General features: G+C 34.2%; 1 protein-coding gene across 1 annotated transcript; it reads left to right on the top strand.

The window, feature by feature from the left end:
- The first annotated feature begins 3,551 nt into the window (after nucleotides 1–3,551).
- Nucleotides 3,552–7,527, top strand: LOC149252730 (protein VASCULATURE COMPLEXITY AND CONNECTIVITY-like). The gene is made up of 3 exons (XM_089454254.1): nucleotides 3,552–3,647; nucleotides 6,778–6,977; nucleotides 7,254–7,527. Exons 1-3 carry the CDS (start codon nucleotides 3,552–3,554, stop codon nucleotides 7,525–7,527), a joined length of 570 nt encoding a protein of 189 aa, XP_089310380.1.
- Nucleotides 7,528–12,769: the final 5,242 nt, after the last annotated feature.

Here is a 12,769-nt window from a genome sequence, read left to right as displayed (position 1 = left end):
TTGATGGGTACGGTGACAGAACTTCCCCATTCTGTATTTATTGGTAACTTGCCCGAGAGCATGACAGCTAAGCCCCACCTCGAATTCAACCACATACAATCTTAGTTGGTAACTCTCGGCGGTGCTGCGGAATTAATGTTTGCAGCAGTGGTACCTCGTTCTCGGGATTCTTGATTGAATCGATGGAGGGAACCCTCTCCCTTCCATCGAACGGCTAGAATTACTCCGGGTGACTTTTCAATCTGGCGCTTACGGGTTTTGGCTCTCATTCGATGCAATTTGGAACTAGCTTCCAGAGGGTTCCTTCTGTTCATGGGTTTGTAGGCCAGAGGTTCTTCCTGTTCCTTCTTACAGGGGCGAGCCTAGCGCCTTCCATCTCATGGATCTCAGGAGCCTTTTCCTAGCAGGTCAGGTATTTTTCTATTTGGTTTACCAGCTACACATGGTTCTTCCTTTTTTTTTGTTTAATGACGAACTCTAATTCCGTTTTCCTTGTGACAGGCTGAGCAGTACCTTGAATATCAAGTGCCGAAGGTTATGAGGGTGGAACAGCTTCTGCTCCAGGCATGGCGCTTGATTTATCCAGGTAAGTCCATATTTCGAACCCTTTCTTGATACCAGGGTTGTGATAGTTAATGGGCTTGCCGATTTCAGTGGCTTCATACACATTTTCCCTCTTGCCAGGTTAATTGTTTGCTCCCTTCTGGAAGGGGTTTCATCCGAGTTCTCTTTCTATTATGGATGTGCTCCCCAGTTTGCTGCCCAGTAAGGGCTTCTGTCTGCATGTGTTCTTTTATTGTATTTTGTTGTAGCCGGTTTTGTTTCCAAGATTCGACGGCTCCTCTGCCCAGATCGAGGTTTTTGTAATAGTAGCAGTGCCGATTTAGCTTCGGCTTATGGTTATGTTTTATATACATTCATGAGTTCCCTGTACTTGTGTATTGAGGATTTAATGACTCTTAAGTTGGGCTAGCTCTGCTGCTCTTTCCTGTGGCTTGCTATGTTAAAGGATATAAGAATTTTTTTTTAAAACTCTGTTACAGGTCTCTTGGTTCTCTGAGATCATGTATGGCCAGCGACCCCTTGCCCTAGCCGGTCTATGTGTGTTAAATTTTCTCAGTAAAGTATACACTTGTATCTTTACTCATCTAATTTGCTTTGTGCTACATTTGGTTCTACCCCAGAATGAATGGCAGATTCTTATACTTGTTATTCTATATGCGTTCAGGTTTTTTTTGAGAAATATTGGATAGTTTCAGCATAGAATTGTGCTTTATTTCATTATTATCAGTGTTTTACTATTCTGTTATATGTACATTCGACTATCAAAACACAGCTATGCTTGATAATGAAGTTTATGAGTTCTCAGAAGTCTTGTTTGTACTCTGTTTGATTGAGAAAGCCCATTCACTATATGACACATACTATTTTTAAGACCCTAACCCATAGTTGACCCATTAGGGTGCTCAAGGGACCTATTGAGGCACTGGTCGTATCTGCTTTGCTTTCATGTTGTCATACAGGGTACCTCACCGTAAACGTATGACTACTGTGGGTCAGCCAATAAATTCAGTATTAGTCAAATCTTCCAGTTAACCACATCTCGTTACTACAATTTCACTTTCCTCGTTGTGAAAGAAATGTTCCAGTCCCTTTTGTTTACTTTCAATTGTTCGAACAGAATACGCTAATCTTTTGCTGGAAGAAAAGTATTATTATGATTGTTGAAAATAACTATATTTAAAACTTACAATTTTGCAACTTGCTCTAAAATTTATCTAGAAACACTACCAGTTTCCCCCTAGCGGTCTTCAGCTTAACTATGGATATGAATTTATGGCTAGGTCCTCCCCGGTTCACCACAGCATGAGTTCCCCAGATCTCTCCTAAGTCTTTCCACCTGGTCCATATGGCCACAGGTGTCTTAACAAGTGTATATAGCCTTCTTGTAACTAAAGGGATCTCTGCGTTTTTCGGCTGAGTGCCATTCGTTCACCCCCACACTCTTAGTCATTCTGCCTGCACTAATATTACTACCAGAACAGGGTTTCCCAAATGGGAACCCTCTCACAGAACGTAACCAATTTACATAAAACAGAACCCACTTAACAGAATCAAACCAGACCACTTTGCATGGAGCTCTTTAGCAACTCAATAACTTACAGAAGAATGGTGATGCAAATTGTACTTACCTGTGTTCCAGTACGTTCAGTATTTATTCCTCTTGCTCCTTCAGATCTTTGTAAACATTGGTTTTCTGCTTGTCTTCCTCCCGAGATTCGTCTCAAGCCTGTTTGCCAGACCACAGCCTTCAGCAAACCTGTTGCACGTTCGTGCCCATGCTATCTGGTCATCAGACTTAGCATAATTTTTCCATCATTTCCCCGTCTATTCCTCAACAGCCCAGTCTTTTCCTTTTTCCCCACCTCTTACCGCTGGGAAGGTAGTTAGGGTTTTCCCCTTCTGCTGGCAACTTTTTTCTTTTTCTTTCTTTTAAATAAAGAAAAGAAAACAACTTCCAAATGAGAAGTTACAATATTTGATATTACTCGATTAATGCTCAAATTTTCAGAGTTAACAGTGTTATTAATTAAAACGGAAAATAACAATCCTTGTCCAATGTTTTCACCTACACTGGTAATAAAATATTTACAAATTTTCCAGGGTCATTACAATTACATAGATTGAAAATAATATCGAAATTAATTATATATTAAAATTTAATTCTAAATAACATGACATAAATTATTTATTGGATTTAGACAAGTTGCAGTCAGTCATAATGAAAATAAATGCAAATAATTAATTCAATGTACGGGGAAAAAGATATAGAATAGTCTGGAATTTTACTTAATTCACAATCAAAATATGAGTTGTTTTTGGTGAATTTTTTTGGAATTTTTTTGGTTGGTTTTCTTAGTTTAATTTCTTTAAAATTTGGGAGAAATTTTTTAAATCACAATCAAAATATGAGTTGTTTTTGGTGAATTTTTTTGGAATTTTTTTTGGTTGGTTTTCTTAATTTAATTTCTTTAAAATTTGGGAGAAATTTTTTAAATCACAAACTTGAAAAGTAATCTCTGTACAATCAAAGTGCTTAAGAAATTTTAGGGATGCTGAATCTATATATACAATAAAAAAACCAATTTAAATAACACTAATCAAAATTACACCTCAAATTTTTCTACTAATTCAGACACCCTAAAAATCCAAAAAAACTCACGCTCAAAACAATTCGATTCAAAAATATATTTAAAGTCAACTCCCACTAGATTCAATCATTCTGAAAACACAAGAAACGAGAATGATGGGATAACTGTTCTCATAATGTGCATGCCATGATGCATGCCAGGATGCGGAGACTCCAAACTTGCCAGCTTGCATATGTCAAACGTTCGACTCCCCTCCCCAATGATCAATATATATAAATGGAGGTAACAGGTTTAGAGTGATACAATACAAGTGCAAGAACCAGAGTTTAAGAGACCAAACATCGAGTTTCTGTGCTGTGTATCATTATTTTTTCGATCATTGAGAGATTAGAATCCGCGATGGAGATTTTGCACTTCGTGATAAGCTTAGTGGTGGGATTCCTGGGGCTGCTTGCGGCTGTGTTGGGCGTCGTTGCAGAGGTCAAGCGTGTCAAGGTGAGCAAACCCATATCACAATTTTTTCCTATCTTTTCTTTACAGTTATTTGAAGATTTTGTTTTTTTTTTTCAATTGAAGAAATCGTGGTTAGAGTAGGTTCTGAGCTATATTAATCTCGTGACAAAACCAGTAAAAATTAAAATTCTGAAGAAATTATAATTCTGAAGAAATTAAAACAGTTAAATTAAATTTTAATTTATGATGATGGTTAACGTTCACTACACCAAATTTTGGTCTATTAAATCTAAAGAAACGAATTATTTAATTTGATTTAAGATTTTTTTCTTATACTCAAAAAGTTTGGAGAGAAGCCTTCCTAGCTCACTGTAATTTTGACATCCTAAAAGGCTAGGAAGGTGAGTGTTGCAACAAAGATTTTGAAACTTAGATCTAATGTGGTTGTAGGCTGGGCACTCTAAGAAGAAGTTATTTTCATCCTCCATGTTTGTATTTTCACAGAAATGACAGAAAGAACCATTGATACTAATCAAGTTAACCTCTCACTTTCAATTTGTTTATAGATATTGGTTAGAATTTTCAATTCTCTTTAGCTAATAAAAGTAATTTTGTATTCTATATTCTTTATTCTTTATTTATTTATGGATTTATGGACTGGAGGAAACTTTTATATATATATAGAGTTTATTTTAAAATATAAATATTTTTTTAATTATTCTAATAGAAATATGATTTATAATTAATAATAAAATTTTATTATCTATTATACCATTTGTATCATAATAAAATAATACTATTTTTATTTTTTATTATTATACTAAAAACTTTTATATTAGCACTTATCAAACATTTATCTTACCATTAGTTTAGCCATATATATGATGTAAAAAGATTCCAGAATTTTTTAATTTAAAGTTAATAATATCTTTATCATACATTAACTTTTCTTATTTTTTATATTTTTCGGTGCTTGCACAACCAGGGGAAGGGGATCTCGATCACCCTGTTTTTTTGCAAGTAGGAATCGAATAGTTTTTTTTATGATATTTATATTTTATAAAATTAAAAGTATATTTTTTTCCTTATCTTCATTATATTATATTTGAATATTAAACCTATAACTAAAACCTTACTATTAATTGGAAAAATCAGCTTCTAAAAAGAAAGATGAAAAAAAAGTGACCGAGTTTTTAATTAATTTTTTTCAATTTACTTGTTTTATTTTTAATTATTTAAATTTATTTATATATATAAAAAATTTATGAGTTAATCTACTTAAAGATTTCATGGGACAATAGAACCTGTCAGATTTGTTATAATAAAGCCAAAAATGAAAAGCATTCCCTTATATTTGTGATACTAAAAAGGTGGAAGATGAAAAGCATTCCTTTTTAGATTATCAGGCTCTTGCCCACATCCACTCTCAATTCCCTATTATCAGTCACACTTCCAATCTTTTTGACTTATTAAGTCAACCCAACTATAACAATCTTGGAATGCTTATTTCTCTACTCGATCACAGAAACAAGATTTTGAAAAATAACAATTAAACTTTCTTTCTTTTGAGATCGAAATAATCTTAATAAATGTTAAAATCATATATATATATATATTCATTCCCCATTTGATAAATATATGTATAAAAATATAAAATAGTAAATATGTCTGATTATGGGTTGAAAATTATCCGCAGTTTTGATTAACAAACTATTCCTACTTTCAATTAACTAAAATTAAAATAGATTAATAGATCAATCCTGTCTTGCAGTTCATGCTCTTTTTCGATTTTCCGAAGAAGACTTTTGTCCTCAGATCCTTAATCTTGCTTTTGTCCCTCTTGCTCTTGTATTACAGTGTTGTTTCATATAAATTTATTTTCAATCTATCGAAAATAAATGTTGGGTTTGCACTATTTTATTTGAAAGGAATTTATTACGTTTAAAAATATATATGTATTTATTTTTAATAATGTTAAAATATATATTTCGTAAGATTTTAAAATTTTAAAAAATTAAATGGATATGAACTCATCCATGTTAAATAGTTAAATTTATTTATGTTTATTAAATAATTAATTAATTTTATTTTTTAATAATGTTAAAAAATTAAATAATTGAAATATTTTTTATTAATTAAATTTCAAAAATTTCCAATCAATATAAAAAAATTAAAAAATATTTTTTTAATAATGTTAAAATATAAATTTAAAAAGATTTTTAAATATTTTGAAAATGGAATAGATATGAATTAATTTAAATAATTAAATTAATTCATGTATATTAAATTTCAGAAATTTATAATTAATATAAAAATGAAAAAATAATATATATTAATTATATTTTAACAATTATAATATCCAGTATTATTATGTTATTTAACTCTAATTTAAAAATTGATTAACATAAATTTTGAATAATGCTAGTATAGATCCATCTTAAATATAATTTCACATGAGCAGAGAGGGATTCAATTTCTTCACTTTCAAATTTTTTAGGGATTCAATTTCTTCACTTTCAAATTTTTTATGAGGTGATATTATTTAAATGTTTTGTATAGTTATTTAGTTTTCTTTATTTTTAGATTTTTAAATTTTTGTATTTTGGGGATATGAGCAAAATTTAAACTTTGATAGACTATAGTTGGATATCGTTACACATCATACTAGGTCGTAGAGTGGACTCAAAAAAAAAAAATAGTAGAACATGAACAACATTGATGACAAAAAGATAGCATTACACATCATACTCGCTGTAAAATGAACCTCTAAGCTCAATAATTTTTTTATTTTAACAAACATAAACATTTCAACTTTTATGACTGATTACTAAACTATACAATAAACCTCCAAACTCAATAAATTTACTGTATCTCACAAATTTCAAAGAAAAACCTATTGAAGTTAATATGATTAATTGAATTGAGAATATTAATATTTCCATAATTTTAGTATTGCTTCTTCTCCATTGAGTAATATATAGAATCCTGATGTAAATAAGCATGCATTTTCTTTAAATAAGCATGCATTTTCTTTAAATTTGTAATTTGTACATGATCTTATTTTCCTAGGTAAGAGTTGATAAACATTTATGGAATCTTTCATATTTAATTAATGTGTGTTTTTGATGAACCAACTTTTACATGTCTATGTGATAACCATTTTATTTAACAGGCTGACGATATCGGGGTAGATGGTAATGGTATGTGCTCATATCCCACAAGTCCTTCAGAGGCATTGGGAATAGTTGCAGGGTTGGTGCTTTTAGTGGCTCAACTCATTGCAAATGTTGCACCTGGTTGCGTTTGTTGTGGTGGTCTCTACCGCTCAAGCTGCAAGAAGACAATTGCCACCAACTGTCTTGTCATTTCTTGGTATTTTTGTTTTTATCTAAAATGGAATTTTGATATTTGGAATTTGGAATTGATTTACAAATAATCTTCTTAGTATTTTTACTATTTCAAAAATAACATTATATTTATAGTTATTTATTATTTAAAAAAAAATTTACTCTAAATTCCGGTCCAGATTTAATGAAATATATTTATTATTTTAATAAAATTACTCTAAATTCCAGGCCAGTGTCCTGAGCAGTGTCCTTCTGTCCCTGGCTAATTCTCACTCATTCTTCATTATTTGTGATTTTACAGGATTACCTTTACAGTGGCCATGAATACACTTGTGGCTGGAGCTGTTCTGAGTGGTCGACATATAACGATAACTAACTCGTTGGGCAATATTTCTTGTACCTATTTAGCGCCGGGCGTTTTTGCTGCAGGGGCAATGTTTGCCATACTAACTGTCCTTTGTGCCTTAGTTTACTATCTTTTAACAGTTGAAGTGAGGAATCCAAGAGGGCCAACTCAGAACCAAAATATTGCAATGGCACAACCACAACCACCACCATATTTTGGGCAACCTTGACCCAATGCTGGTTGGCAACGCCTATATATTATATAGGCTCGCTTTATATGTGAGTTGTCAGATCATAGTTTTGCCAAAAGTAAGATAAGGATGAGATGATCATGGTTCTGCCAAAAGTAAAGTAAGAATTAGTTATTCAGGTTTAAAATAATTTAACATATTTTGGCAAAACCATAACCTGACAGGTCACATTTAAAGGGAATCTGTATAATATGACTCGCCCTATGGCTTCTTTGATTTACTCCTTTGCATGTTGAAGAGTTAATTAGGTTTCAGGAAAAAAATGGACATATTAGATTGCTGGGTCTAGTGAGTTGTAGCATTGTTTGTCATATTTTTAATAATATTTTTTTAAGGTTGGGAGGATATTTTTCATTAATTTTCTTAAAAAGAAAGTTATATACATAGATCAAATCATTAGGTTGCTTGAACCTCCCTAACCGAAAACCAGATCCGTTTGGCACCTAACTGCATTATATATCATCCAAAACTAAAAGAGTTTGAGACTGTCAAGCAAAGTTATATATGTCTAAATGTCTTGTTTCCTACTATATGCTAAATATCTAAAGTCTGAAACTAGAAACTGTAGACACTGCATATGGAAAAATATAAGTCAAAATTGAAACATATAATCCACTAATCATCAGAAGAATCCACTGGGGTTGGATCCTTCACACTTGAACTTGGAAGATCTAACAGGGGAATGCATGGGATGTGTCTCTCAATGCAACTAAGTCGTCCATTTTGTTGCTACAATTGAAACTGGAATTGTTGCAGATCCTTTTGAATTTCAGCATATCCATATTCATTTGACTTAGTTATCAAAGAACCCACAGTAAAAACCATTTTTCGTCAACGTTTCAAATCCCAACAGGGATCCATCATCAGGAATTCTTGAATACATTCATCTCGAGGGGCAGCCAAGGCTTTGGCTACGAGGTTCTTCATTATCCAATAGAGGTAAAAATTTTGTTTATATTGGGTGGATCTTCCATAGGAGTGACCCGGGTCTGGAGCCAAATCTTTCCAATCACCCAAATCCACATTTGATTCTATCGCCTATTAGTTCATTTTTGCTTCCCAGCCTGAGATTAGTTGATAGACCTGTTTTGGAGTGCCAATTTCAAAAACCTAAGTTGCGTCATGTATGAGGCTAGAGGTGGTTTGAGAGTGATGGTTTCTTGAAGGTTGAGACTAGGGCTAATTGGCTATGTGGTGTTGCCCATTCCTCCTACGGTGACCACAACCTCCTCTGGTTGACAAGTCGGTGGTAGATGAAGGGTGGACCATGATTTTTATAATCCAACAGATGCACAAATCATTGCTAAGATGGTTAAACCCAAACCCATGCATGACTAAGACCGATGCACAGTTGTGGACTGACTTAACAATCCACAAATGTTTCCACACTAAACGACCTATAGGAGTAGTCAGGGGTAGAAACAGATAACTATGAGATATAATTTTACCAACCCACCTAGTGATAGAGGTATAGCAGTGAATATGACTTTTAGAGTGGACAGTGACCATCCCAATCTCCTCATGACAACGAGAACTGAAATATTTTAACAAAGAAAGAAGGGCCATGTTCAAATTTCAAAAAATATTCAACAAAAACCCCAAACTACTGATATAAGCACGTCCGTAGGCAGACCAATGAATAAATCCAGTGAAATTCCATACGAGAGCCTCTGAATACATTTCCATATGCAAAAGAAAAAATATCGAAGTATATAGAAATAGCAGACAAATGCACAAACAATTCACCATACATAACCATAATTTCCTTCCTCCTTTCATGGGTTGGTATCTCATTAATGTAAGATATCATGGTCAAACTTTGCCATCGAAAACACACAGACATAGACGGGACAGAGGGGATTACAAGATAGGAAACTTCCATAGAAACATACCCGCAGAAGAAGTCTTCTGAAGGAGTCGATTCCTCTGGATGTGGGTGATGAGTCGTGGTAGCCTCCACCTCTTGTCAACGTCTTCTACTCAGTTTTCCAATTGCCAAGGTCTCTCTTCCTTTTTGAGAGCTATAGAATCTTGATAGAACAACACTATTCAGAATTTCCCAACAACTGATAATCCAGTCATCTTCTCCTTTGTAATAACTTATGCGCATGCAAACTACCAACAATACTACCTTGTCGATCGTGTGAGGAGTATGGGGACTCCATTCATTGTCCTTGCTCCCCTTCATTTGTCGCTAATTCATTTTGCTATACATCTCGATCGCACCCTGATCGAGGATTTTTAATAATATAAAAAACAGTATACATATTTGAAATTAATTATTTACTTTTTTAATGAAATAAAAAAGCGCATATATTATTATTAAAGGAAAAAAATATATATTACCTATTTTTAATAATTCCATTGACATAAAAAACTTTTATGAAAAATGTTTTGAGATTTGTTCAAGTTACATGTTTGTTACTTGTGATGCAAAAGGGTCATGTTATATTTTGCAATGATCATGTTATATTGATGGGTTAATTTAATTTTTAAGTAAATTTGGTGGAATAGAATCTCCTTAGCATTATCACTTAATTAAAAATTTGTTTTTGTAATGAATTTCACTTGTTTATATTGAAAGCCATAATTTAAAAGAATTTGAAAAAATATCTTCTTAATCATATAAATATGGTGGCTTATGATAAAATAGTAAGTAAGATTTTTTTTGGAAATTTCATGAAAAAAAAGGAAAATGTGTAATTGTAAAATTTATAGAAAAAACATCATCCCTAAATCATAACAATATAAATTGTTACAAAAGAAAAAGATCTTATCTAAATAAAAATAATGATAAGATTTTACATATTTCTGATTTAGATCCTTAAAAGTTGTGGAGGAAAATTCTAGCTTCTAAAACTAAATAGAACAATATCATTTCCTTGGGAAACTAGAATTTATACCTTAAGAAGCTTTATGAATATGCTAATGCAGTGGACAACATTCAAACCCTTACTAAAAAGGAAGAGTTTTTTACTTCATAAGACATAGATTTTGGGGTTAAGAGACTTCCTAAAGGAAAAGATAATGACATCAAAACTTATCAAGTAGAAATCATAGTAGTTGGAGGAGTTAACCTTATTCCCCATATTCACAATCTCATCAATCCAATAAGGCTCAAGCAATGTTTCCGTAAACCATGGACTCAGAGACTCATAGTTATTATTTTTCAAAGAGAGCATAAAAGTAGCCCCTTTAATTATAAAACTAATATTATTAACCCTTTTAGCCAAGTTATATGAAATTATTATAGAAAATAATATTATCATAGAGTTAATATCAAGAAAAAATGGTAATTTGTAAAGGATATGGCGTGAAGATTTTATTTTCTCTTAACCCTAGCCCCCTGGTTTTTTTATGTCTTGGCAATGAGGAGGCTCAACAGCTGGAACTCTAGCTATTGCGGCCCCCTCTTCCTCAGTGTCTCTTACCGCTTTGGTTCAATAGTGCATTCTTGGGTGTTGTGGACCACGTTTTCCTGTCACTGACTTCGGTGGGGAGTCGCTCTACATTCTCCCTATTGATGCCTCTTGGTATGGTCTTGTTATTGGGGTTTCATGGCTTCACCGACATTTTTCATGTGTTCATTCAGATGCGTGTGCAGAGTTGAGGGTGCGGGCCCATCACAACTTTCATGTCGTTATGGTCCCTGGTTCGCATCTCTTTCATGTTATGGACTTGTTGTAGCGGTTGCAACACCCTCCAAAATTTTGGCTTACATCCAAATTTTGGAGCCTTCCTTTCTTTTTCCTTTGATGGTTGAAAAACACTCAAGCTCACCTCGTGAGCTCCTGTGGAGTCTTTTCACCCTTTTACTGACCAATGGTCGTCTTTTGGCATATTAATTGCTTTTTCATGCTTGCGATCTTGTTCTGATGATTTTGAAGGTTTGTCTTTGTGTGTTTGGGTTGTCTTCTCTATGTGAACATCTGTCGTACTCACACACAAAGTTGTAAGTACTGTCGCGCAAGTGTCGTGACGGTCGTCCAAAGGTCTATCTCAAGTGTCGTGCTTGTCGCTTTCAGCTCTAAGATAGTCTCACCGAGGGCATGTTTTGTCTTGTTTTCTGGTGGTCTATGTTGTCTCATCGTCAAAGTATGATAAGTGGGTGATCACAATGTCAAGTCTGCACAAGTTCACTTGCTTTCAACACTTAGTCATTTTCCTAAAAGTATGTCCGACCGGACAAGCCTCTTCCACCGGATCCTAACTGAGCTGCACTGTGTGATCTCAGCCCGCAGTGACCTTGCTCTGCTGCCCAAAACTATGCAGCGCTTGAAGTTGTCCTCCAGGTCAGTTGCATTGTGCAATCCCAAAGGTGAGCATCCTGTTTACCTCCCAGAACTACATAGAAACTGCCTCCATGTCCAAAATGAACTGTGCATTTCTTAAGCACAATCATTAAGCCTCCTTCTAGTCTGCGTGAACCCTACACTGCACCAAGACCTGGATCTACACTAATCTCCAAAACTTCGTAGACATGTCTTACAAGTCCTCTCCTACCTTTCTCTACACTTCCTTTAGAAACTATGCAGACATTTCCAGCAGACCTCCTACTACCTCTCCTACACTAATCTCCAAAACTACTAGCTTGCTTTGCACTACCTTTAGAAACTACACAAACATGTCTATCAGGCCCTCTCTTTCCTGTCTTGCACTATTCTCCAAAATTTCACAGTCATGTCTAGTAGGATTTGTGATGTCTGTCCTGCACTATTCTCCAAAACTGCGTAGTCATGTCTAGTAGGCCCTCTGTTGCCTGTCCTACACTGTTCTCCAAAATTACGCAGTCATGTATAGCAATTCCCTTGCAGCCCTGTCATGCCTTGCTCTTAAAAACTATGCAGAACTACCTAGCAGTTCCCCTGCAGCCCTGTCTTGCCTTCCCTCCAAGAACTGTGCAGAAGTGCCCCTCAGGGTCCCACCTTGCAGCTTCCACTAGTGTCCTTCACTATGCAATTCTGCCTCCTAGTGGTCACTGCACAATTTTTCTCGACAGTGCAAGTTTTCCTCCCAGAATTCCTCATTCCAACTTGAGTTGCACTCTGTGTTGTCTCAGTGAGTTTTCCTCCTTCCTTGTCACCCAGAACATGATAACAATGCATCATGCTAGACTATTACATATCAAATTGTCGCCATGACACTTGATCAGTTTATGGGTCTTTTTACCATCTGTTAACATGTTTGATTGAACTCCTTTAGTAGTCAAACACCCAAAAAT

The sequence above is a fragment of the Pinus tabuliformis genome, chromosome 7 (assembly GCF_031772625.1).
Source record: "Pinus tabuliformis cultivar Carrire ecotype Pingquan chromosome 7, CPIR1, whole genome shotgun sequence".
In the NCBI taxonomy this organism is placed as follows: Eukaryota; Viridiplantae; Streptophyta; class Pinopsida; order Pinales; family Pinaceae; genus Pinus; species Pinus tabuliformis.
This window is presented reverse-complemented; position numbering and strand designations above follow the sequence as displayed.